At 43.0% G+C, this 26534-nt stretch overlaps 2 protein-coding genes and 1 long non-coding RNA gene across 3 annotated transcripts; all 3 read right to left on the minus strand.

The window, feature by feature from the left end:
- Positions 1–8780: 8780 nt before the first annotated feature.
- Positions 8781–9550, minus strand: LOC125005814 (pheromone-processing carboxypeptidase KEX1-like). The gene is made up of 2 exons (XM_047581421.1): positions 9432–9550; positions 8781–9315 (listed from the first exon to the last, which is right to left on the minus strand). The coding sequence occupies exons 1-2, from the start codon at positions 9482–9484 to the stop codon at positions 9126–9128; spliced, it is 243 nt and encodes an 80-aa protein (XP_047437377.1). The 5' UTR covers positions 9485–9550; the 3' UTR covers positions 8781–9125.
- A 7348-nt stretch (positions 9551–16898) lies between these two features.
- On the minus strand, positions 16899–17660 carry LOC125005708. The gene is made up of 2 exons (XR_007112476.1): positions 17527–17660; positions 16899–17410 (listed from the first exon to the last, which is right to left on the minus strand). It is a non-coding gene; the product is annotated as an uncharacterized LOC125005708 (long non-coding RNA).
- Positions 17661–25108: 7448 nt separating this feature from the next.
- LOC125005717 (C-C motif chemokine 13-like) lies at positions 25109–26240 on the minus strand. The gene is made up of 3 exons (XM_047581252.1): positions 26105–26240; positions 25697–25826; positions 25109–25590 (listed from the first exon to the last, which is right to left on the minus strand). The coding sequence occupies exons 1-3, from the start codon at positions 26172–26174 to the stop codon at positions 25431–25433; spliced, it is 360 nt and encodes a 119-aa protein (XP_047437208.1). The 5' UTR covers positions 26175–26240; the 3' UTR covers positions 25109–25430.
- Positions 26241–26534: the final 294 nt, after the last annotated feature.

A 26534-nucleotide genomic window follows, 5' to 3' on the forward strand; every position in this document is an offset into this window, starting at 1 on the left:
AAGCTCAGTTATTAGAACAGTCTAGTTTTACTTGGTCTAGAACACTGTTAAATGATCTATAGGCTGAAGTTTCTACTAATAGAAACAGAGATCATGGAGAAGAGTCTGATGTAGTCGTTTAAATGGTTTTTTATTTAAGAGTCTAGAGGATTGAATATTTATTTCAAACCTTAGTGGTATAGCAATATAGCTTGAGATCTGTCCACGCTGAAATATCTCCAGCATTTAATGGTCCCCATTAAGAAGCGATGAACGCGACTCCACTGATACGCTATGAGGTTAGCTAGCTGTTGAATTATTTAATCATTTTCATCAGGACCAAATCACTGGCATTGACTTCTGTGCTTCAGGACGTGTTCATGAGGCTCTAGATAGCTTGACTCTAATAGCATGTGGGCTCTGAGTCCGACACATGGAATGGCGTCTGAACAACAGAGGGTCATGAGTAGCAGATGTTCTAACATCTAGCTCAGTAACCAGTACAATATACTTTTACTGTAATTAAGTGTCATTTTTCGGCAAACTTTAATTTTATTTCTTTTTACTCTTTCTCCCCACGTTTGTCCACAAATATCAGGACTTTCTGTCCTTCCACTGGACAAACAGCTCATTACTTTTTAACTTTTTACTTTTTAACCTGCAAGATTGGAATGATGTCAATACTTACATGATCAGCACACGACTAGCATGTGGACTTAATGAAAGAATTATCGAAGAGGAAGGTAAGAGGAGAACTAGAGAGGAGAAGAGGAGAGGAGGAAAGAGCTAGGAGGAGGAAAGGAAGAGGACGCGAAGAAGAGGAGGAGGAAGTTAGGAAGAAGAGGAGGAAGGGAGGAGGAAGAGGCAGGACGGAGGTTTAGAGGAAGAAGGAGAAGAGGAGGAGGAGAGGAGGAACGGGAATTAAACAGAATGAATGTGAGAAGCAAGAGTAGTCAGGATGCAGAGGAGGAGGAGAGGAAGGAGCACAAGGGCGTAATGGTGAAAAGGTGATGAGTCAGAGTCAGATCCTATTTAAGAAAAATGATCAGAATGATTCACTGGTTTGAACTAATACAGAGTATTTTACAGAAGCTATCAGTTAGGTTTTCTTTAGTAGTACAAATGTGTACTTTTGCACCTGCTCTTAGCTGCTACTACTGCTAATATGCTACTTCCCAGGAGCTTCCTAGCCTCCAAGCTAATAGCATCTCCTTCTAGCGTCCTAGCTACCCACACTGCAGGGAGTTCAAAGAGAGCACGCTCATGATTCATTTATTCATTTATTTATTTTATTTAACAGGGACAAAACAAACGACATCACCAGAGACGACTGGGAGGACGTCATGTCTTTAAGACTTGTTGCTTCTTTGTCCCTGGCCAGACTTTTAAATACAATGAGACAATCACACAACTACGGTGAATCTATTTACACACTCGGCACAAAAACAAAGATAAATAAAAAACTGGTTTAGCCCAGTACAAGATGGCGGCGCCCATCTCCAGCATCCAGCAGAAACCAAACAGATGAAACGGCCAAAATACGAAAATAAAAAAGATGTGAGAACTAATTCCAGTTGTTTCATTTCCATGAGCTCAGTGATGACGGATTCATTCATTCATTAATTCTTCTTGGAGCTGGAGGTGGTGGAGCTGGAGGTGGTGGAGCTGGATGTGGTGGGGAGGTGGTGGTGGTGGAGTTGATTTCAGGAAGTCTTTCAGATGCTTCTGTGCAAACTTTGATTCAGGATCAACGCAGATGACAACATTCCTCTTAGTTGTGACTCTGTAAGAAACACAAGAAGTCGACTGTGAGGTCAGCGCCCTCAGATAAGACATCCAGACAATGAACCTGAAAAAGGGACCAACAGAGTCCAGCAGCACTTCCTGTTTCTACTCACATCATGGCTTTGGTTTTGCAGTGGTCTGGGCTCATCTCTACACGCTGCACCATGTGCTTGGGGATGATTACTGGTTTGATATCCTCTGGACAGCAGCTGCTTTTACTCAATAAGTCCACAGCAACTGAAGCTGAAAACACAAACATGCTCATTTAATATGAAGCATGGAAATGCTGGAGACAAGAACTCAGAGAGGACACAGAGACATGAACTCATAGAGGACACAGAGACACTTACCGGCAGCAACATGACGAAAAAGCAGGAAGCAGTCAAGAGTCAGGAGTGTGAGGATCAGTAGTGTCTTCATGCTTCAGGCTGGAGTCTGGATGGAGCTGGATGAAGCTGGATGAAGCTGGATGGAGCTGGATGAAGCTGGATGAAGCTGGGTGAAGCTCTCTAATGAGATGGAGCTGGAGGATGAGCTCTGAGAGGCTCCGTCCTCTCTTTATATGCATGCCCAGCTTGTCTTTCTCGGAGAGGATTATTCTGAGAACAGTCTGCTTCCTCCTTCAGTTCTGCCACTGCTTCTCTTTTCTCTCTCTCTGGTCATTTTTTGCAGTACAGAGAAAACTCGTACACAGAAAACACATCTGGATACGTTCAGCCTTAAATCAGAAAAACTCAACCTGGATCATAGAATAGAATAGAATAGAACATGCATTAAATGTCATTTCATGGGTAACACAACAAGTAAATACAATGGTATCCAGTTCATAATTGAAACCATAGAACGTCAGGGTCCAGGTCCTCTGGTTCTACGTCAGGGTCCAGTAGGATCAGAGACTCAGTGGAAACTCAGAGGATGAAAAAGACGTCCAGATTATTTGTCTAAATGTGAAGACGTCCAGCAGAGACATGAGCTCAGAACCGACCCAGGTCCACCAGCTACTGTCTGGACCAGTCTGGACACAAGTGGTCTTCATGGAAGAGCTGCAGCCAAACATCCCTCTGACATGGAAACAAGACCAAGAGACTCCACCATGGACCAGAACCAGAACCAGGACCAGGACCTGGGTTTAGAACCATCTGGACTGATGAGTCAACACCAGTCACTTCACTCTGAGCTTTGATTTAAACACTCGACTTATTTATCATGACTTTACTCAGATGAAGAAAGAGTCACGTTGGAGTTTACGCTCATTTAATTCATTCATTAGTTTCTTGTTCTTTGGTTCTGATATCCTGACGTCTGGAGTCGTGTTTTTAGTCCTGAGCTGAGCTCATCAAGTCATTTCTCAGTCAATGAATGAACTGAGGTGTTTCCTCTTTCACTTCCTCCTCCGTTCACGTGAATTAAATCTGCTGAATGCTTTTTCTTCGAGGCTTAAACGTTGTGGTTTTTCAGATGAACGGATCTGAAGTTTGGATCCAACTTCTGCATCAAGTTCAATGAAAATGTTGAACTGTGCTTTTAGGTTTCAGGTCAATCTGCTCATTTCTAGTAGCTCATTAGCATTCCTCTCTGCTAATATGCTACTTCTTAGCAGCTTGTTAGCATGCTACTCTCCTAATATGCTACTTCTTAGCAGCTTGTTAGCATCCTACTATGCTAATCGCCAGGGAGGACATCAGTGTGATCACCACCGATAAACCACTGACAAGTCTTCTCTTGCATTTAAAAGGGTTTATTACAAGAAAGAACAATGTCAAAAACTCAGTTGTTGAATCCTCTCTGTCGTTCAGCTGCTGCAGTCGCCTTATATGTGATTCTTATCCCCAAGAACCACCATTCATGAACAAGGAAAACTTTTCTCCTGACGTCCAGTTGGTTTTACGAGCTGACATCTGGTAAATAACATTTTAACCTTTAGATTTTGCACACATTTCACCAACAGGAAAAACACACAACCAGCATATCCTGGATGAATCCCTTATCCTGGTTTCATGCCACGGCCCCAGACTTATTCATCCATGGCCGTGATCTGGAACTATCTCTGCAGCCGCTCCCCGAACTCTCTTCATTTGAATGCTTTGCATTTAAATGTAAGTTCCCTTCCCCTGTGCTGCTCCTCCTCATCTACCGACCATCCAAACCAAACTCGTCATTCATCTCTGAGAAATCAAATCTTCTCACAACTGTACATCATCGAAGGACACACCCTGGACTTGGTCATCACAAACTCTGCCCCTCTCACCAACCTGCAGGTACATGACCTTGGTGTGTCAGATCACACCAAACCCAATCATCATCCATAACCAGCATCACCTCCTCTGGCTCCAGTATCACTCTGTCATCAACAGTCACAAATCAAATCAACTCTGAATCCCACGTCTACCACCTGGTCCGTGCCTTTGTCTCCTCCAGACTAGATTACTGCAACTTCTCATCGGGATCCCCAGCAAGAGCCTGCAGAGGCTCCAGTACATCCAAACCTCTGCAGCCAGGATCCTGGTGAGAGTGCGTAAACATGAGCACATCATCCCCATCCTCCGCTCACTCCCCTGGCTTCCTGTTTCCACCAGGATTCCACCACCACCTCAAAGAACACATCACGCTCCCTTCCAGAACCAGACCTAAGACCACGGGAGATAGGCCCACAACCCACCGACTGTTTCCAAAAACATTTCTTTTTAGTACAATTTTTGATTCTCCATCTAAGAAGTTTTAAACTTTCTAAACCTTCTTATCTTGTTTTCTATTTGAAACATGATGATGGATAAAAGCTCTAATGTAAGAAACTCCACCACTGAGACTGGAAATGAAAAGAAAGTTTGGGCCTGACGGGAAGACGTTTCTTGTCCTGAACGTGGCAGTGTTTCTTAGAACATCCTCCAACACATTTCACTTTTAAAGACATTGGAAGAAAAACACTCTACACTTCCTTATTCCACGAGAAACATGAAACCTCATCACATTCTACTTCCTGCTAACTCCTGGTTCGCGTTCCTGTTTCCTTCATTAAATGTTTATTCTATAGTAATTCAATTATGAATAGTAATATCAGCTCATTAATTAAAATATATAACTAAAGACATCATGCAGAGAGAGTGGTAGACAAGGACTCCATGTAGACATCCAGTAGGGCTGCCTGACCACAAAAAACCAGGACTAAGGAGGAGTTCAATCCTGGATGTATGTTTGGTTTGGATATATTGGTTGAAACTTGGACTGGTTGGAAACAGTGGCTGAGAGGAGGACGAAGGACAAAATCTGTTTAATGTTGGACAATCGCTCTCATTCTCTGATGTTCATCTCCTGCATTCAGAGGATCATTCACCCCAGAGCAGAACTGAAGCTTCAGACGCTGCTTAGTGGCCACAGACATCAGCTCTGACCTCACTGAGCCCACATGTAGACGCACAACTGCTGCCACTTTGTGTACTGTACTTGTAAATGCCATTGTATTTGCCTTTGATAATAATTCATAAATATGTTGTTGGACAGGATAAAATGTTAAAAATGTTAATTCATGTGTTTAAGAAGAAGGGGTTAATTTAATTGTATTTACATAATTTGTTTAATGGCTGCAGTTGTAATCAGTTAATTGTGTTGCTACGGCAGCTAAAGTGATAACGCTGCATGCAAAGCATGGCCTGAGATGTGTTAAAGACGTCTCTCATGACAAGCGGCCAACAAGGTATTTTTCGTTACATTCGTGATGTATTTTGTTTATATTTACACAGCGCAATTTTTATGCTTTGTTATTTTCTGTGCAGTCATTATTGCAAACTGATATATTTTATTGTTTATGTCTTAGTTCTCACGGCATGAAAGCAAGAGGGCGAGATGGATGGAGAAAAGCCTGATAAATGCCAGTTTCAAAGAACCCGATCCGTGTCTGCTCCACACGGGAGGAGAGGAAGAGACCGGTGTAACATTAAGTGAAGTCCATACATGTGCTGCTGCATTATGGTGATTAGACTGAGTCTGAAGCGTAACTTTCAAAGTGAAGCCAGGAAACTCTCCGCCTGCCTAAGTAAAGTGGAGAGAGACCCGAACTACACTAAGCAAAAGTTTTGGGATAAGGAAAGAGTGGATGTTGATAAGTGATTTTTGTTAGAGGTTAAGGGGAATCATTTTATATTGTGTACTTGATGCATCTGTAATTTAAAACCATTATCTTTTCAATGAATGTTCAGAGTATTTGTGTTTGTGATTTCACTGGGTTTTAAATTGACACTAGCTTTAAGTTTGATAAGTTGCTAATGCTAAAACAGTCATCTGATACGATTTGTGTTTACAAATCAAGTCAAGCATAATCACTTTGTCTACATACAGTGATTAAAGAATCTCTCTTAAACCTACTGTAACTCAGTTTAACACAGATAACAACATATACACACATAACAGAGGCGCTGAAGATTTCTCAAAATGTCTGACACAAACACTGAGTCCTGCCATAAAGATGTAGGATCACCTGCTGAACCTGAAGCCACAAACACACAATCAGCAGAAGCACAAATTCTGCGAAGAAGCGGAAGAAACCGAACTTGGACAGAAAAGGGACAGGAACTTAAAGAGAAAAGGCTGAAGACTTTGCAGCATAGATACAAAATCATCTATGAGAAATGGAGGTACCATGCAAGGGTAGGCAAAGAAATACTGTCTGATACGGCCTCAGAAGATGATTTAAAGTCATTGATTGAAGATATTAAAGTTGCTTGCTCTAATGTTAAGACTATCTATGAAGAGTTACGTAGAGTTCAAGCACCAGACCCAGATGTGAGGCGTAGAGTCGACACATGTGTATCCCTCTCCGATCATATTATACAAAGGGCAGTGAGAAATCTGACAGGACACCCAGAGCAGGAAAAGGCAGAACCCTGGCCTGACGTTGGATCAATCCTAGATTCCACAACTTCTTCATCAAAGTCTCACAAGTCAAGGTATGGTTCTGTCCACTCCAGCTTTCTCTGTAAAAAGAATGAGCTCTCAAGTAGTGCTGGCGTGTTGGATGAACAAGATAGGAAGCAACAGAACTGCAAAGATTAGAAGCTGAAGATAAACATCAGTGCACAGTTGAGTATGAGAAGCTAGTAGACAACAAGCGATCCAAGAAAGGCGCAGAAAGACTGAAGCTCTTAGAGGAGTAAAGAAACTGAATGCTTGCAATGCTGAAAAAGGTCTATGCCCAGTTGAGTAACTGCAGCACTCTTCAATGCTGAATGATGCAGATCAGGAGTCGACTTTAAAGTTGCTTTAAATTCCTATCTCAATGGTGTTCAACATTCATACCACAACCTCATCCAGTCATAACTCAGGCCCCGAGTTCAGTTCTGCCACTGCTTCATACCTCTCTCTTTGATCAAATTTGCTAATACAGAGAAAATGTCAAGAACACAGTTAGGTTGGTCCTCTGTGTTCAGCATGCTACGTTCATGCTGGTTAAAGACTATGAAATCTAACTGAATCGTCTTCCTTCAACCAGAAACTGCATGTTTACTGGTGACCCCTTTGAAGTTTAATGATTGGATTGTCATTTGAACATTACATCACATGGAAAACATTCCAAGATGAATTGGTTTACTAAGACAATCAGGTGTCCCAGAAAGAAGGCGGTGGTAAGGTTTTTCTTTCTAGGACAGTGACAGCTTATGACTCAGCCTGGCAGCTATTGAACCTCTTGGAGACCTTTCCTAGTAGAAGTCCTTCAGAGTAGCTCCCGGCTAATAGCCTCCTCCTAGCTTCCCAGCTAATAGTAGCTCCCAGCTATAGCAGCTCCTCCTAGCTATCTCAGCTAATTGTAGCTCCCCTAATAGCACTCCTCTAGCTTCTCAGCTAATGTAGCTTCCAGCTAATTAGCTCCTCCTAGCTCTCACTTTAGTAGCTCCTCCTGCTATATAGCAGCTCCTCCTAGCCTCCAGCTTACTCAGCTCCTCCTAGCTCCTCACTATTTGTAGCTCTCCTCTAGCTAGCTTTGTCGCTAGTAAATTTCTCCTGTGACATCAATTCATACTTACAAATGCTTGAAACATGGCATTTTATATTTAATCTATTTCTCAGCTTGTGTTCAGTTACTGTACATTTTAAAACAGTATTTCTATGCTATTTCTGACTGAAGTGAAACATTCATCTCTGTGTAATCGTAACGGTGTTGGAGCAGATGGAGTATTTTTAAAGAGTTTCCTCTCTTGTAGAGTGGTTTAGGCACGAAGCTTAATTAATCAACCATGGAAGCATTGAAGAGTCCAACCAGCTTTTAAGTCTCGCCTCCTCTATCACCTTATTCCTCTTCTGACAGCCTCTTCATTTACACAGAACATCAAGTGCAGATCTGGTGGATGACGTTGTTTTCAGAGCCTCATCAGGTTGAAATGACTCTAATCAGCGGGGCTTCATGAGCGCTGATTAAAACACTATCTGAGTCAGAGTGATCTAGAAACCTAAATATCTGATTTATGCTCTTACCAGATGTCATTCATGCAAACATTTTTTTAGCTGTAGACTGTATTCTCTTCAGGTTTTCTCTTTCTATTTCTTTTAAACTGTTTCACCTTGTCCAGTAACTGTTTGGTTTCTTCTTTCAGGATCAACCTCTATGTGGACTCTTACACTTATTTTTTTTCATCTGTCAATACTGATAAACACTTGACAACCAGACACAAACCATCAAACCGGGGGAAAAGTTAGAAAAACCACAAAACGTGAAGAAAGACGAAACCATTTGTAGAAGCTAAGAATGAAATCTAAGGAAAACAGATAAGAAGAGAAGGTCAAATGCCAGGCCATATGGTGAATGATGATAGAGTCCAGCACTATTAGAAAATGATCCGATGTTCATGGTCTGAATTTCCAAGTATTTCAGATATCGTCTTTCTTAAGTGTAGCTGGCTTTGCACTCTCTATTAACTCTGTCTAATATGCTACTTCCCAGGAGCTTCCTAGCCTCCAAGCTAATAGCATCTCCTTCTAGCGTCCTAGCTACCCACACTGCAGGGAGTTCAAAGAGAGCACGCTCATGATTCATTTATTCATTTATTTATTTTATTTAACAGGGACAAAACAAACGACATCACCAGAGACGACTGGGAGGACGTCATGTCTTTAAGACTTGTTGCTTCTTTGTCCCTGGCCAGACTTTTAAATACAATGAGACAATCACACAACTACGGTGAATCTATTTACACACAAAAACAAAGATAAATAAAAAACTGGTTTAGCCCAGTACAAGATGGCGGCGCCCATCTCCAGCATCCAGCAGAAACCAAACAGATGAAACGGCCAAAATACAAAAATAAAAAAGATGTGAGAACTAATTCCAGTTGTTTCATTTCCATGAGCTCAGTGATGACGGATTCATTCATTCATTAATTCTTCTTGGAGCTGGAGGTGGTGGAGCTGGATGTGGTGGAGCTGGAGGTGGTGGAGCTGGATGTGGTGGAGCTGGAGGTGGTGGAGTTGGGTGGTGGAGTTGATTTCAGGAAGTCTTTCAGATGCTTCTGTGCAAACTTTGATTCAGGATCAACGCAGATGACAACATTCCTCTTAGTTGTGACTCTGTAAGAAACACAAGAAGTCGACTGTGAGATCAGCGCCCTCAGATAAGACGTCCAGACAATGAACCTGAAGAAAGGGACCAACAGAGTCCAGCAGCACTTCCTGTTTCTACTCACATCATGGCTTTGGTTTTGCAGTGGTCTGGGCTCATCTCTACACGCTGCACCATGTGCTTGGGGATGATTACTGGTTTGATATCCTCTGGACAGCAGCTGCTTTTACTCAATAAGTCCACAGCAACTGAAGCTGAAAACACAAACATGCTCATTTAATATGAAGCATGGACATGCTGGAGACAAGAACTCAGAGAGGACACAGAGACATGAACTCAGAGAGGACACAGAGACATGAACTCATAGAGGACACAGAGACATGAACTCATAGAGGCAGGAGACATTACGGCAGCAACATGACGAAAAGCAGAAAGCAGTCAAGAGTCAGGAGTGTGAGGATCAGTAGTGTCTTCATGCTTCAGGCTGGAGTCTGGAGTGGAAGCTGGATGAAGCTGGATGAAGCTGGATGGAGCTGGATGAAGCTGGATGGGATGAAGCTGTGAAGGGATGAAGCTGGATGAAGCTGGATGAAGGATGAAGTGGTGAAGCTTCTAAGAGATGGAGTGAGGTGAGCTCTGAGAGGCTCCGTCCTCTCTTTATATGCATGCCCAGCTTGTCTTTCTCGGAGAGAATTATTCTGAGAACAGTCTGCTTCCTCCTTCAGTTCTGCCACTGCTTCTCTTTTCTCTTTCTCTGGTCATTTTTTGCAGTACAGAGAAAACTCGTACACAGAAAACACATCTGGATACGTTCAGCCTTAAATCAGAAAACTCAACCTGGATCATAGAATAGAATTAGAATAGAATAGAATAGAATAGAAGAGACAATAGAATACAAATGCATTAAATGTCATTTCATGGGTAACACAACAAGTAAATACAATGGTATCAGTCAATTGAAACCATAGATTCAGGTCAGTTCTGTCTACGTCAGGTCATGCCTTGGTTCAGTAGGGTCATGCCTTGTCTATAGGGTCAGTCTGGCATAGGGTCGGGTCCTGGTTCGCAGGTCCTCTCTGGTTCTACGTCGGTCATGTCTTGGTTCTAGTCAGGGTTAGTCTCGGCTCTACGTCAGGGCAGTCCTCGTTTACTCAGGTCTAGGTTATCAGTAGTAGTCAGAGACTCAGTGAATAGAGGATAAAACACGTCCAGATTATGTCTGTCTAAATGTGAAGACGTCCAGCAGAGACATGAGCTCAGAACGACCCAGGTCCACCAGCTACTGTCTGGACCAGTCTGGACACAAGTGGTCTTCATGGAAGAGCTGCAGCCAAACATCCGTCCCTCTGACATGGAAACAAGACCAAGAGACTCCACCATGGACCAGAACCAGAACCAGAACCAGGACCTGGGCTCAGAACCATCTGGACTGATGAGTCAACACCAGTCACTTCACTCTGAGCTTTGATTTAAACACTCGACTTATTTATATGACTTTACTCAGATGAAGAAAGAGTCACGTTGGAGTTTACACTCATTTAATTCATTCATTAGTTTCTTGTTCTTTGGTTCTGATATCCTGACGTCTGGAGTCGTGTTTTTAGTCCTGAGCTGAGCTCATGAAGTCATTTCTCAGTCAATGAATGAACTGAGGTGTTTCCTCTTTCACTTCCTCGTCTGTTCACGTGAATTAATCTGCTGAATGCTTTTTCTTCGAGGCTTAAACGTTGTGGTTTTTCAGATGAACGGATCTGAAGTTTGGATCCAACTTCTGCATCAAGTTCAATGAAAATGTTGAACTGTGCTTTTAGGTTTCAGGTCAATCTGCTCATTTCTAGTCGCTCATTAGCATTCCTCTCTGCTAATGTGCTACTTCTTAGCAGCTTGTTAGCACGCTACTCTCCTAATATGCTACTTCTTAGCAGCTTGTTAGCATCCTACTATGCTAATCACCAGGGAGGACATCAGTGTGATCACCACTGACAAGTCTTCTCTTGCATTTAAAAGGGTTTATTACAAGAAAGAACAATGTCAAAAACTCAGTTGTTGAATCCTCTCTGTCGTTCAGCTGCTACAGTCGCCTTATATGTGATTCTTATCCCCAAGAACCACCATTCATGAACAAGGAAAACTAGTTGGTTTTACGAGCTGACATCTGGTAAATAACCTTTTAACCTTTAGATTTTGTACAGATTTCACCAACAGGAAAAACACACAACCAGCATATCCTGGATTAATCCCTTATCCTGGTTTCATGCCACAGCCCCAGACTTATTCATCCATGGCCGTGATCTGGAACTATCTCTGCAGCCGCTCCCCGAACTCTCTTCATTTGAATGCCTTGCATTTAAATGTAAGTTCCCTTCCCCTGTGCTGCTCCTCCTCATCTACCGACCATCCAAACCAAACTCGTCATTCATCTCTGAAAATCAAATCTTCTCACAACTGTACATCATCGAAGGACACACCCTGGACTTGGTCATCACAAACTCTGCCCCTCTCACCAACCTGCAGGTACATGACCTTGGTGTGTCAGATCACACCAAACCCATCATCATCCATAACCAGCATCACCTCCTCTGGCTCCAGTATCACTCTGTCATCAACAGTCACAAATCAAATCAACTCTGAATCCCACGTCTACCACCTGGTCCGTGCCTTTGTCTCCTCCAGACTAGATTACTGCAACTTCTCATCGGGATCCCCAGCAAGAGCCTGCAGAGGCTCCAGTACATCCAAACCTCTGCAGCCAGGATCCTGGTGAGAGTGCGTAAACATGAGCACATCATCCCCATCCTCCGCTCACTCCCCTGGCTTCCTGTTTCCACCAGGATTCCACCACCACCTCAAAGAACACATCACGCTCCCTTCCAGAACCAGACCTAAGACCACGGGAGATAGGCCCACAACCCACCGACTGTTTCCAAAAACATTTCTTTTTAGTACAATTTTTGATTCTCCATCTAAGAAGTTTTAAACTTTCTAAACCTTCTTATCTTGTTTTCTATTTGAAACATGATGATGGATAAAAGCTCTAATGTAAGAAACTCCACCACTGAGACTGGAAATGAAAAGAAAGTTTGGGCCTGATGGGAAGACGTTTCTTGTCCTGAACGTGGCAGTGTTTCTTAGAACATCCTCCAACACATTTCACTTTTAAAGACATCGGAAGAAAAACACTCTGCACTTCCTTATTCCACGAGAAACATGAAACCTCATCACATTCTACTTCCTGCTAACTCCTGGTTCACGTTCCTGTTTCCTTCATTAAATGTTTTTCTATGATTCAATATAAAGTAATTCAGTCATTTAAGAATAAATAAAGACATCAGCAGGAGGTAAAGCTCATAGAGACCAGAGGGCTGCTGCACAAAACCAGGATAAGGGATTAATCCTGGATATGTTGGTTATCCTGGATGAACTTATCCATGATGACGACTCTTCCATAGTCAGACGAGGAGGTGGTGGAGGACCACAGGAGGAACCGGAGGAGTCCTGTCCCAGTCACCATCCAGGGTGAGGAGGTGGAGGCTGTGGACTCGTACAAGAACCTTGGGGTCCACATCAACATAAACTGGTCACATGATGCAGACGCCCCCTACAGGAAAGGACAGAGCAGGACGATCTTCCTGAGGAGACTGACTCCTCTAGACCTTCTACCAGTCTATGGTGGCCAGTGGGCTCTCCTTCCCTGTGGTGTGATGGGGGGGAATAAACTAACTGGGGAGGAAAGCTGCTCGGTGCTGGGACTGAACTTGGACTGGTTGGAAACAGTGGCTGAGAGGAGGACGAAGGACAAAATCTGTTTAATGTTGGACAATCGCTCTCATTCTCTGATGTTCATCTCCTGCATTCAGAGGATCATTCACCCCAGAGCAGAACTGAAGCTTCAGACGCTGCTTAGTGGCCACAGACATCAGCTCTGACCTCACTGAGCCCACATGTAGACGCACAACTGCTGCCACTTTGTGTACTGTACTTGTAAATGCCATTGTATTTGCCTTTGATAATAATTCATAAATATGTTGTTGGACAGGATAAAATGTTAAAAATGTTAATTCATGTGTTTTAAGAAGAAGGGGTTAATTTAATTGTATTTACATAATTTGTTTAATGGCTGCAGTTGTAATCAGTTAATTGTGTTGCTACGCAGCTAAAGTGATAACGCTGCATGCAAAGCATGGCCTGAGATGTGTTAAGGACGTCTCTCATGACAAGCGGCCAACAAGGTATTTTTCGTTACATTCGTGATGTATTTTGTTTATATTTACACAGCGCAATTTTTATGCTTTGTTATTTTCTGTGCAGTCATTATTGCAAACTGATATATTTTATTGTTTATGTCTTAGTTCTCACGGCATGAAAGCAAGAGGGCGAGATGGATGGAGAAAAGCCTGATAAATGCCAGTTTCAAAGAACCCGATCCGTGTCTGCTCCACACGGGAGGAGAGGAAGAGACCGGTGTAACATTAAGTGAAGTCCATACATGTGCTGCTGCATTATGGTGATTAGACTGAGTCTGAAGCGTAACTTTTTAAAGTGAAGCCAGGAAACTCTCCGCCTGCCTAAGTAAAGTGGAGAGAGACCCGAACTACACTAAGCAAAAGTTTTGGGATAAGGAAAGAGTGGATGTTGATAAGTGATTTTTGTTAGAGGTTAAGGGGAATCATTTTATATTGTGTACTTGATGCATCTGTAATTTAAACCCATTATCTTTTCAATGAATGTTCAGAGTATTTGTGTTTGTGATTTCACTGGGTTTAAATTGACACTAGCTTTAAGTTTGATAAGTTGCTAATGCTAAAACAGTCATCTGATACGATTTGTGTTTACAAATCAAGTCAAGCATAATCACTTTGTCTACATACAGTGATTAAAGAATCTCTCTTAAACCTACTGTAAGTCAGTTTAACACAGATAACAACATATACACACATAACAGAGGCGCTGAAGATTTCTCAAAATGTCTGACACAAACACTGAGTCCTGCCATAAAGATGTAGGATCACCTGCTGAACCTGAAGCCACAAACACACAATCAGCAGAAGCACAAATTCTGCGAAGAAGTCGAAGAAACCGAACTTGGACAGAAAAGGGACAGGAACTTAAAGAGAAAAGGCTGAAGACTTTGCAGCATAGATACAAAATCATCTATGAGAAATGGAGGTACCATGCAAGGGTAGGCAAAGAAATACTGTCTGATACGGCCTCAGAAGATGATTTAAAGTCATTGATTGAAGATATTAAAGTTGCTTGCTCTAATGTTAAGACTATCTATGAAGAGTTACGTAGAGTTCAAGCACCAGACCCAGATGTGAGGCGTAGAGTCGACACATGTGTATCCCTCTCCGATCATATTATACAAAGGGCAGTGAGAAATCTGACAGGACACCCAGAGCAGGAAAAGGCAGAACCCTGGCCTGACGTTGGATCAATCCTAGATTCCACAACTTCTTCATCAAAGTCTCACAAGTCAAGGTATGGTTCTGTCCACTCCAGCATCTTCTCTGTAAAAAGAAATGAGGCTCTCAAGAAGTGCTGGCGGTGTTGGATGAACAAGATAAGGAAGCAACAGAACTGCAAAGATTAGAAGCTGAAGATAAACATCAGCTGCCACAGTTCTAGTATGAGAAGCTAGCTAGACAACAAGCGATCCAAGAAAGGCGCAGAAAGACTGAACGCCTAGAGGAAGTAAAGAAACTGAATGCTGCAATGGCTCGAACAAAGGTCTATGCCCAAGTTGAGAACTGCAGCACGCTTCAACTGCTGAATGATGCAGAATCAGGAGCGGACTTTAAAGTTCCTTTAAAGTTCCTGACCCCAATGGTTCAACATTCATACCACAACCTCATCCAGTCATAACTCAGGCCCCTAGTCCCTCAAGTCTGCCACCTACACCCCTAGCTCCAGTGATTCCAACATTCCGACGACTCAAACTCAGAGAAATTCAGACATTGCTTTGGTCAGTGTGCTAGCTGAAGCTATTAATGCTAATCGTCTTCCTACACCAGAACCTGCAGTGTTTACTGGAGACTCCTTGAAGTTTAATGATTGGCGATTGTCATTTGAAACATTAATTCACAGGAAAAACATTTCCAAGAATGAAAAATTGTTCTACCTAAGACAATATCGAGGTGACCCAGCAAAGAAGGCGGTGGAAGGTTTCTTCCTACTAGGGACAGAGACAGCTTATGACTCAGCCTGGCAGCTATTGGAAAAACGCTTTGGAGACCCTTTCATAGTAGGAAAGTCCTTCAGAGTAGCTCCCGGCTAATAGCAGCTCCTCCTAGCTTCCCAGCTAATAGTAGCTCCCAGCTAATAGCAGCTCCTCCTAGCTTCTCAGCTAATAGTAGCTCCCAGCTAATAGCAGCTCCTCCTAGCTTCTCAGCTAATAGTAGCTTCCAGCTAATAGTAGCTCCTCCTAGCCTCCCAACTTATAGTAGCTCCTCCTAGCCTCCCAGCTAATAGCAGCTCCTCCTAGCCTCCCAGCTAATAGCAGCTCCTCCTAGCCTCCCAGCTAATAGTAGCTCCTCCTAGCTAGCTTTGTCGCTGTAAATTCTCCTGTGACATCAATTCAATCTTAAACAAAGCTTGAAACATTGAGACGTTTTAATATTTTTATTATTTCTCAGCTTGTGTTCAGTTGCTGTGACATTTTCAAACCAGTATTTTTTCTATTTCTTCTATTTCCTGCTGAAGTGAACATTCATCTCTGTGTAATCGTCGGTGTCTGGAGACAGATGGAGTGTTTTCAAGAGTTTCTCTCGTCTCTGTAGAACTGGTGTTGGCACGACTACTTTACATCAAACAATGGAAGCATTGAAGAGTCCAACAGGCTTTTATTCTCGTCCTCCTCTATCACCTCTTATTTCCCTCCTCCCTGCACAGCCTCTCCATCTTACACAGAAACATCAAGTGAAGAATCCTGGTGGATGACGTTGTTCTTCAGAGCCTCATCAGGTCTGAAATGACTCTAATCAGCTGTGGTGCTTCATGCTGCTGATTATAAACACTAATCTGAGTCAGATGTTGATCTAGAAACCTAAATATCTGATTTACTGCCTTACAGATGTCATTTCATTGGCAAACATTTATTTTAGCTGTAGACTGTATCTCCTTCTGGTTTTCTCTTTCTATTTCCTGTTAAAAACTGTTTCACCTTGTTCCAGTTAACCTGGTTTGGTTTCATTCTTTTCAGCTCAACCTCTCATGTGCGACTCTACACTTATTTTTTTCATTCTGTCAAACTGTATAAACACATTGACCTAAAACCAGACTAAATCCATCAAATCCCGGTGGGAAAAAGTTAGAAAACCACAAACGTGTAGAACCAACCATTTTAGAACTAAGAATGTAAATCTAACCATTGACACATCATGTCCTGATTGGTTGATGGATGCATGTTTCCACCAATAGGAAAGAGGCTGTCATGTTGTGTTTCTTTCTATCATGTGTAGCTGGCTAGCTCTCTTCCTACTACTCTGCTAATATGCTACTTCCCAGGAGCTTCCTAGCCTCCAAGCTAATAGCATCTCCTTCTAGCGTCCTAGCTACCCACACTGCAGGGAGTTCAAAGAGAGCACGCTCATGATTCATTTATTCATTTATTTATTTTATTTAACAGGGACAAAACAAACGACATCACCAGAGACGACTGGGAGGACGTCATGTCTTTAAGACTTGTTGCTTCTTTGTCCCTGGCCAGACTTTTAAATACAATGAGACAATCACACAACTACGGTGAATCTATTTACACACTCGGCACAAAAACAAAGATAAATAAAAAACTGGTTTAGCCCAGTACAAGATGGCGGCGCCCATCTCCAGCATCCAGCAGAAACCAAACAGATGAAACGGCCAAAATACGAAAATAAAAAAGATGTGAGAACTAATTCCAGTTGTTTCATTTCCATGAGCTCAGTGATGATGGATTCATTCATTCATTAATTCTTCTTGGAGCTGGATGTGGTGGAGCTGGATGTGGTGGAGCTGGATGTGGTGGAGTTGGGTGGTGGAGTTGATTTCAGGAAGTCTTTCAGATGCTTCTGTGCAAACTTTGATTCAGGATCAACGCAGATGACAACATTCTTCTTAGTTGTGACTCTGTAAGAAACACAAGAAGTCGACTGTGAGATCAGCGCCCTCAGATAAGACGTCCAGACAATGAACCTGAAGAAAGGGACCAACAGAGTCCAGCAGCACTTCCTGTTTCTACTCACATCATGGCTTTGGTTTTGCAGTGGTCTGGGCTCATCTCTACACGCTGCACCATGTGCTTGGGGATGATTACTGGTTTGATATCCTCTGGACAGCAGCTGCTTTTACTCAATAAGTCCACAGCAACTGAAGCTGAAAACACAAACATGCTCATTTAATATGAAGCATGGACAGCTGGAGACACAGAACTCAGAGAGGACACAGAGACATGAACTCATGAGAGGTGAACCAGCAGAGACATGAACTCATAGAGGACACAGAGACATGAACTCATAGAGGACACAGAGACATGACCGAGAACAGAGACACTTACGGCAGCAACATGACGAAGAAGCAGAAAGCAGTCAAGAGTCAGGAGTGTGAGGATCAGTAGTGTCTTCATGCTTCAGGCTGGAGTCTGGTGAGCTGGATGGAGCTGGATGAAGCTGGATGAGCTGAGGCTGGTGAAGCTGGGATTGAAGCTGGATGGAGCTGGATGAAGCTTTCTCTATGAAGGAGATGGAAGCCTTTGGATGGATATGAGCTCTGAGAGGCTCCGTCCTCTCTTTATATGCATGCCCAGCTTGTCTTTCTCGGAGAGAATTATTCTGAGAACAGTCTGCTTCCTCCTTCAGTTCTGCCACTGCTTCTCTTTTCTCTTTCTCTGGTCATTTTTTGCAGTACAGAGAAAACTCGTACACAGAAAACACATCTGGATACGTTCAGCCTTAAATCAGAAAACTCAACCTGGATCATAGAATAGAATAGAATAGAATAGAATAGAATAGAATAATAGAATAGAAGAGAACAGAATAGAATACAACATGCATTAAATGTCATTTCATGGGTAACACAACAAGTAAATACAATGGTATCCAGTTCAAATTGAAACCATAGAATGTCAGGGTCCAGGTCCTCTGGTTCTACGTCAGGGTCTAGATCCTCTGGTTCTACGTCAGGGTCCATGTCCTCTGGTTCTACGTCAGGGTCAGGTCTCTGGTTCTACGTCAGGGTCAGTCTCTGGTCTCGTCAGGGTCTAGATCCTCTGGTTCTACGTCAGGGTCCATGTCCTCTGGTTCTACTCAGGGTCCAGGTCTCTGGTCTACTCAGGGTCAGGTCCTCTGGTTCTAGTCGGTCAGGTCCGGTCTAGTCAGGTCCAGTAGATCAGAGACTCAGTGGAAACTCAGAGGATGAAAAGACGTCCAGATTATTTGTCTTCTAAATGTGAAGACGTCCAGCAGAGACATGAGCTCAGAACTGACCCAGGTCCACCAGCTACTGTCTGGACCAGTCTGGACACAAGTGGTCTTCATGGAAGAGCTGCAGCCAAACATCCGTCCCTCTGACATGGAAACAAGACCAAGAGACTCCACCATGGACCAGAACCAGAACCAGAACCAGGACCTGGGCTCAAAACCATCTGGACTGATGAGTCAACACCAGTCACTTCACTCTGAGCTTTGATTTAAACACTCGACTTATTTATTATGACTTTACTCAGATGAAGAAAGAGTCACGTTGGAGTTTACACTCATTTAATTCATTCATTAGTTTCTTGTTCTTTGGTTCTGATATCCTGACGTCTGGAGTCGTGTTTTTAGTCCTGAGCTGAGCTCATGAAGTCATTTCTCAGTCAATGAATGAACTGAGGTGTTTCCTCTTTCACTTCCTCGTCTGTTCACGTGAATTAATCTGCTGAATGCTTTTTCTTCGAGGCTTAAACGTTGTGGTTTTTCAGATGAACGGATCTGAAGTTTGGATCCAACTTTTGCATCAAGTTCAATGAAAATGTTGAACTGTGCTTTTAGGTTTCAGGTCAATCTGCTCATTTCTAGTCGCTCATTAGCATTCCTCTCTGCTAATGTGCTACTTCTTAGCAGCTTGTTAGCACGCTACTCTCCTAATATGCTACTTCTTAGCAGCTTGTTAGCATCCTACTATGCTAATCACCAGGGAGGACATCAGTGTGATCACCACTGACAAGTCTTCTCTTGCATTTAAAAGGGTTTATTACAAGAAAGAACAATGTCAAAAACTGTACGCCTTTATATGTGATTCTTATCCCCAAGAACCACCATTCATGAACAAGGAAAACTTATCTCCTGACGTCCAGTTGGTTTTACGAGCTGACATCTGGTAAATAACCTTTTAACCTTTAGATTTTGTACACATTTCACCAACAGGAAAAACACACAACCAACATATCCTGGATTAATCCCTTATCCTGGTTTCATGCCACGGCCCCAGACTTATTCATCCATGGCCGTGATCTGGAACTATCTCTGCAGCCGCTCCCCGAACTCTCTTCATTTGAATGCCTTGCATTTAAATGTAAGTTCCCTTCCCCTGTGCTGCTCCTCCTCATCTACCGACCATCCAAACCAAACTCGTCATTCATCTCTGAGAAATCAAATCTTCTCACAACTGTACATCATCGAAGGACACACCCTGGACTTGGTCATCACAAACTCTGCCCCTCTCACCAACCTGCAGGTACATGACCTTGGTGTGTCAGATCACACCAAACCCTATCATCATCCATAACCAGCATCACCTCCTCTGGCTCCAGTATCACTCTGTCATCAACAGTCACAAATCAAATCAACTCTGAATCCCACGTCTACCACCTGGTCCGTGCCTTTGTCTCCTCCAGACTAGATTACTGCAACTTCTCATCGGGATCCCCAGCAAGAGCCTGCAGAGGCTCCAGTACATCCAAACCTCTGCAGCCAGGATCCTGGTGAGAGTGCGTAAACATGAGCACATCATCCCCATCCTCCGCTCACTCCCCTGGCTTCCTGTTTCCACCAGGATTCCACCACCACCTCAAAGAACACATCACGCTCCCTTCCAGAACCAGACCTAAGACCACGGGAGATAGGCCCACAACCCACCGACTGTTTCCAAAAACATTTCTTTTTAGTACAATTTTTGATTCTCCATCTAAGAAGTTTTAAACTTTCTAAACCTTCTTATCTTGTTTTCTATTTGAAACATGATGATGGATAAAAGCTCTAATGTAAGAAACTCCACCACTGAGACTGGAAATGAAAAGAAAGTTTGGGCCTGATGGGAAGACGTTTCTTGTCCTGAACGTGGCAGTGTTTCTTAGAACATCCTCCAACACATTTCACTTTTAAAGACATCGGAAGAAAAACACTCTGCACTTCCTTATTCCACGAGAAACATGAAACCTCATCACATTCTACTTCCTGCTAACTCCTGGTTCACGTTCCTGTTTCCTTCATTAAATGTTTTTCTATGATTCAATATAAAGTAATTCAGTCATTTAAGAATAAATACAGACATCAGCAGGAGGTAAAGCTCAATAGAGACCAGAGGGCTGCTGCACAAAACCAGGATAAGGGATTAATCCTGGATATGTTGGTTATCCTGGATGAACTTATCCATGATGACGACTCTTCCATAGTCAGACGAGGAGGTGGTGGAGGACCACAGGAGGAACCGGAGGAGTCCTGTCCCAGTCACCATCCAGGGTGAGGAGGTGGAGGCTGTGGACTCGTACAAGAACCTTGGGGTCCACATCAACTATAAACTGGTCACATGATGCAGACGCCCCCTACAGGAAAGGACAGAGCAGGACGATCTTCCTGAGGAGACTGACTCCTCTAGACCTTCTACCAGTCTATGGTGGCCAGTGGGCTCTCTTCCCTGTGGTGTGATGGGGGGGAATAAACTAACTGGGGAGGAAAGCTGCTCGGTGCTGGGACTGAACTTGGACTGGTTGGAAACAGTGGCTGAGAGGAGGACGAAGGACAAAATCTGTTTAATGTTGGACAATCGCTCTCATTCTCTGATGTTCATCTCCTGCATTCAGAGGATCATTCACCCCAGAGCAGAACTGAAGCTTCAGACGCTGCTTAGTGGCCACAGACATCAGCTCTGACCTCACTGAGCCCACATGTAGACGCACAACTGCTGCCACTTTGTGTACTGTACTTGTAAATGCCATTGTATTTGCCTTTGATAATAATTCATAAATATGTTGTTGGACAGGATAAAATGTTAAAAATGTTAATTCATGTGTTTAAGAAGAAGGGGTTAATTTAATTGTATTTACATAATTTGTTTAATGGCTGCAGTTGTAATCAGTTAATTGTGTTGCTACAGCAGCTAAAGTGATAACGCTGCATGCAAAGCATGGCCTGAGATGTGTTAAGGACGTCTCTCATGACAAGCGGCCAACAAGGTATTTTTCGTTACATTCGTGATGTATTTTGTTTATATTTACACAGCGCAATTTTTATGCTTTGTTATTTTCTGTGCAGTCATTATTGCAAACTGATATATTTTATTGTTTATGTCTTAGTTCTCACGGCATGAAAGCAAGAGGGCGAGATGGATGGAGAAAAGCCTGATAAATGCCAGTTTCAAAGAACCCGATCCGTGTCTGCTCCACACGGGAGGAGAGGAAGAGACCGGTGTAACATTAAGTGAAGTCCATACATGTGCTGCTGCATTATGGTGATTAGACTGAGTCTGAAGCGTAACTTTTTAAAGTGAGGCCAGGAAACTCTCCCCGCCTGCCTAAGTAAAGTGAGAGAGAGACCCGAACTACACTAAGCAAAAGTTTTGGGATAAGGAAAGAGTGGATGTTGATAAGTGATTTTTGTTAGAGGTTAAGGGGAATCATTTTATATTGTGTACTTGATGCATCTGTAATTTAAACCCATTATCTTTTCAATGAATGTTCAGAGTATTTGTGTTTGTGATTTCACTGGGTTTAAATTGACACTAGCTTTAAGTTTGATAAGTTGCTAATGCTAAAACAGTCATCTGATACGATTTGTGTTTACAAATCAAGTCAAGCATAATCACTTTGTCTACATACAGTGATTAAAGAATCTCTCTTAAACCTACTGTAACTCAGTTTAACACAGATAACAACATATACACACATAACAGAGGCGCTGAAGATTTCTCAAAATGTCTGACACAAACACTGAGTCCTGCCATAAAGATGTAGGATCACCTGCTGAACCTGAAGCCACAAACACACAATCAGCAGAAGCACAAATTCTGCGAAGAAGTCGAAGAAACCGAACTTGGACAGAAAAGGGACAGGAACTTAAAGAGAAAAGGCTGAAGACTTTGCAGCATAGATACAAAATCATCTATGAGAAATGGAGGGTACCATGCAAGGGTAGGCAAAGAAATACTGTCTGATACGGCCTCAGAAGATGATTTAAAAGTCATTGATTGAAGATATTAAAGTTGCTTGCTCTAATGTTAAGACTATCTATGAAGAGTTACGTAGAGTTCAAGCACCAGACCCAGATGTGAGGCGTAGAGTCGACACATGTGTATCCCTCTCCGATCATATTATACAAAGGGCAGTGAGAAATCTGACAGGACACCCAGAGCAGGAAAAGGCAGAACCCTGGCCTGACGTTGGATCAATCCTAGATTCCACAAGTTCTTCATCAAAGTCTCACAAGTCAAGGTATGGTTCTGTCCACTCCAGCATCTTCTCTGTAAAAAGAAATGAGGCTCTCAAGAAGTGCTGGCGGTGTTGGATGAACAAGATAAGGAAGCAACAGAACTGCAAAGATTAGAAGCTGAAGATAAACATCAGCTGCCACAGTTCTAGTATGAGAAGCTAGCTAGACAACAAGCGATCCAAGAAAGGCGCAGAAAGATTGAACGCCTAGAGGAAGTAAAGAAACTGAATGCTGCAATGGCTCGAACAAAGGTCTATGCCCAAGTTGAGAACTGCAGCACGCTTCAACTGCTGAATGATGCCGAATCAGGAGCAGACTTTAAAGTTCCTTTAAAGTTCCTGACCCCAATGGTTCAACATTCATACCACAACCTCATCCAGTCATAACTCAGGCCCCGAGTCCCTCAAGTCTGCCACCTACACCCCTAGCTCCAGTGATTCCAACATTCCCGACTCAAACTCAGAGAAATTCAGACATTGCTTTGGTCAGTGTGCTAGCTGAAGCTATTAATGCTAATCGTCTTCCTACACCAGAACCTGCAGTGTTTACTGGAGACTCCTTGAAGTTTAATGATTGGCGATTGTCATTTGAAACATTAATTCACAGGAAAAACATTTCCAAGAATGAAAAATTGTTCTACCTAAGACAATATCTAGGTGACCCAGCAAAGAAGGCGGTGGAAGGTTTCTTCCTACTAGGGACAGAGACAGCTTATGACTCAGCCTGGCAGCTATTGGAAAAACGCCTTGGAGACCCTTTCATAGTAGGAAAGTCCTTCAGAGTAGCTCCCGGCTAATAGCGGCTCCTCCTAGCTTCCCAGCTAATAGTAGCTCCCAGCTAATAGCAGCTCCTCCTAGCTTCTCAGCTAATAGTAGCTCCCAGCTAATAGCAGCTCCTCCTAGCTTCTCAGCTAATAGTAGCTTCCAGCTAATAGTAGCTCCTCCTAGCCTCCCAACTTATAGTAGCTCCTCCTAGCCTCCCAGCTAATAGCAGCTCCTCCTAGCCTCCCAGCTAATAGCAGCTCCTCCTAGCCTCCCAGCTAATAGTAGCTCCTCCTAGCTAGCTTTGTCGCTGTAAATTCTCCTGTGACATCAATTCAATCTTAAACAAAGCTTGAAACATTGAGACGTTTTAATATTTTTATTATTTTCTCAGCTTGTGTTCAGTTGCTGTGACATTTTCAAACCAGTATTTTTTCTATTTCTTCTATTTCCTGCTGAAGTGAACATTCATCTCTGTGTAATCGTCGGTGTCTGGAGACAGATGGAGTGTTTTCAAGAGTTTCTCTCGTCTCTGTAGAACTGGTGTTGGCACGACTACTTTACATCAAACAATGGAAGCATTGAAGAGTCCAACAGGCTTTTATTCTCGTCCTCCTCTATCACCTCTTATTTCCCTCCTCCCTGCACAGCCTCTCCATCTTACACAGAAACATCAAGTGAAGAATCCTGGTGGATGACGTTGTTCTTCAGAGCCTCATCAGGTCTGAAATGACTCTAATCAGCTGTGGTGCTTCATGCTGCTGATTATAAACACTAATCTGAGTCAGATGTTGATCTAGAAACCTAAATATCTGATTTACTGCCTTACAGATGTCATTTCATTGGCAAACATTATATTTAGCTGTAGACTGTATCTCCTTCTGGTTTTCTCTTTCTATTTCCTGTTAAAAACTGTTTCACCTTGTTCCAGCTACCCTGGTTTGGTTTCATTCTTTTCAGCTCAACCTCTCATGTGCGACTCTACACTTATTTTTTTCATTCTGTCAAACTGTATAAACACATTGACCTAAAACCAGACTAAATCCATCAAATCCCGGTGGGAAAAAGTTAGAAAACCACAAACGTGTAGAACCAACCATTTTAGAACTAAGAATGTAAATCTAACCATTGACACATCATGTCCTGATTGGTTGATGGATGCATGTTTCCACCAATAGGAAAGAGGCTGTCATGTTGTGTTTCTTTCTATCATGTGTAGCTGGCTAGCTCTCTCCTACTACTCTGCTAATATGCTACTTCCCAGGAGCTTCCTAGCCTCCAAGCTAATAGCATCTCCTTCTAGCGTCCTAGCTACCCACACTGCAGGGAGTTCAAAGAGAGCACGCTCATGATTCATTTATTCATTTATTTATTTCATTTAACAGGGACAAAACAAACGACATCACCAGAGACGACTGGGAGGACGTCATGTCTTTAAGACTTGTTGCTTCTTTGTCCCTGGCCAGACTTTTAAATACAATGAGACAATCACACAACTACGGTGAATCTATTTACACACTCGGCACAAAAACAAAGATAAATAAAAAACTGGTTTAGCCCAGTACAAGATGGCGGCGCCCATCTCCAGCATCCAGCAGAAACCAAACAGATGAAACGGCCAAAATACGAAAATAAAAAAGATGTGAGAACTAATTCCAGTTGTTTCATTTCCATGAGCTCAGTGATGATGGATTCATTCATTCATTAATTCTTCTTGGAGCTGGATGTGGTGGAGCTGGATGTGGTGGAGCTGGATGTGGTGGAGTTGGGTGGTGGAGTTGATTTCAGGAAGTCTTTCAGATGCTTCTGTGCAAACTTTGATTCAGGATCAACGCAGATGACAACATTCTTCTTAGTTGTGACTCTGTAAGAAACACAAGAAGTCGACTGTGAGATCAGCGCCCTCAGATAAGACGTCCAGACAATGAACCTGAAGAAAGGGACCAACAGCACTTCCTGTTTCTACTCACATCATGGCTTTGGTTTTGCAGTGGTCTGGGCTCATCTCTACACGCTGCACCATGTGCTTGGGGATGATTACTGGTTTGATATCCTCTGGACAGCAGCTGCTTTTACTCAATAAGTCCACAGCAACTGAAGCTGAAAACACAAACATGCTCATTTAATATGAAGCATGGACAGGCTGGAGACATGAACTCAGAGAGGACACAGAGACATGAACTCAGAGAGGACACAGAGACATGAACTCATGGAGGACACAGAGACATGAACTCATGGAGGACACAGAGACATGAACTCAGAGAGGACACAGAGACATGAACTCATAGAGGACAGAGACATGAACTCATAGAGGACAGAGACATGAACTCATAGAGGACACAGAGACATGAACTCAGAGAGGACAGAGAGACACTTACCGGCAGCAACATGACGAAGAAGCAGAAAGCAGTCAAGAGTCAGGAGTGTGAGGATCAGTAGTGTCTTCATGCTTCAGGCTGGAGTCTGGGTGGAGCTGGATGGAGCTGGATGAAGCTGGATGGAGCTGGGTGAAGCTGGATGGAGCTGGGTGAAGCTGGATGGAGCTGGATGAAGCTGGATGAAGCTGGATGAAGCTGGATGAAGCTGGATGAAGCTGGGTGAAGCTCTCTAATGAGATGGAGCTGGAGGATGAGCTCTGAGAGGCTCCGTCCTCTCTTTATATGCATGCCCAGCTTGTCTTTCTCGGAGAGAATTATTCTGAGAACAGTCTGCTTCCTCCTTCAGTTCTGCCACTGCTTCTCTTTTCTCTTTCTCTGGTCATTTTTTGCAGTACAGAGAAAACTCGTACACAGAAAACACATCTGGATA

The sequence above is a fragment of the Mugil cephalus genome, chromosome 3 (genome assembly GCF_022458985.1).
Source record: "Mugil cephalus isolate CIBA_MC_2020 chromosome 3, CIBA_Mcephalus_1.1, whole genome shotgun sequence".
NCBI lineage: Eukaryota > Metazoa > Chordata > Actinopteri > Mugiliformes > Mugilidae > Mugil > Mugil cephalus.

What these genes read in the sequence shown, in the direction of transcription:
- LOC125005814 (XM_047581421.1), bottom strand. Translation starts at nt 9,484, where the DNA reads ATGGTGCAGCGTGTAGAGATGAGCCCAGACCACTGCAAAACCAAAGCC. An exon ending in TGCAAAACCAAAGCCATGAT is followed by an intron (nt 9,316 to 9,431) that starts GTGAGTAGAAAC and finishes TGTTTCTTACAG; the next exon opens with AGTCACAACTAAGAGGAATG.
- LOC125005717 (XM_047581252.1), bottom strand. Translation starts at nt 26,174, where the DNA reads ATGAAGACACTACTGATCCTCACACTCCTGACTCTTGACTGCTTTCTG. An exon ending in TCTTCGTCATGTTGCTGCCG is followed by an intron (nt 25,827 to 26,104) that starts GTAAGTGTCTCT and finishes TTGTGTTTTCAG; the next exon opens with CTTCAGTTGCTGTGGACTTA. An exon ending in TGCAAAACCAAAGCCATGAT is followed by an intron (nt 25,591 to 25,696) that starts GTGAGTAGAAAC and finishes TGTTTCTTACAG; the next exon opens with AGTCACAACTAAGAAGAATG.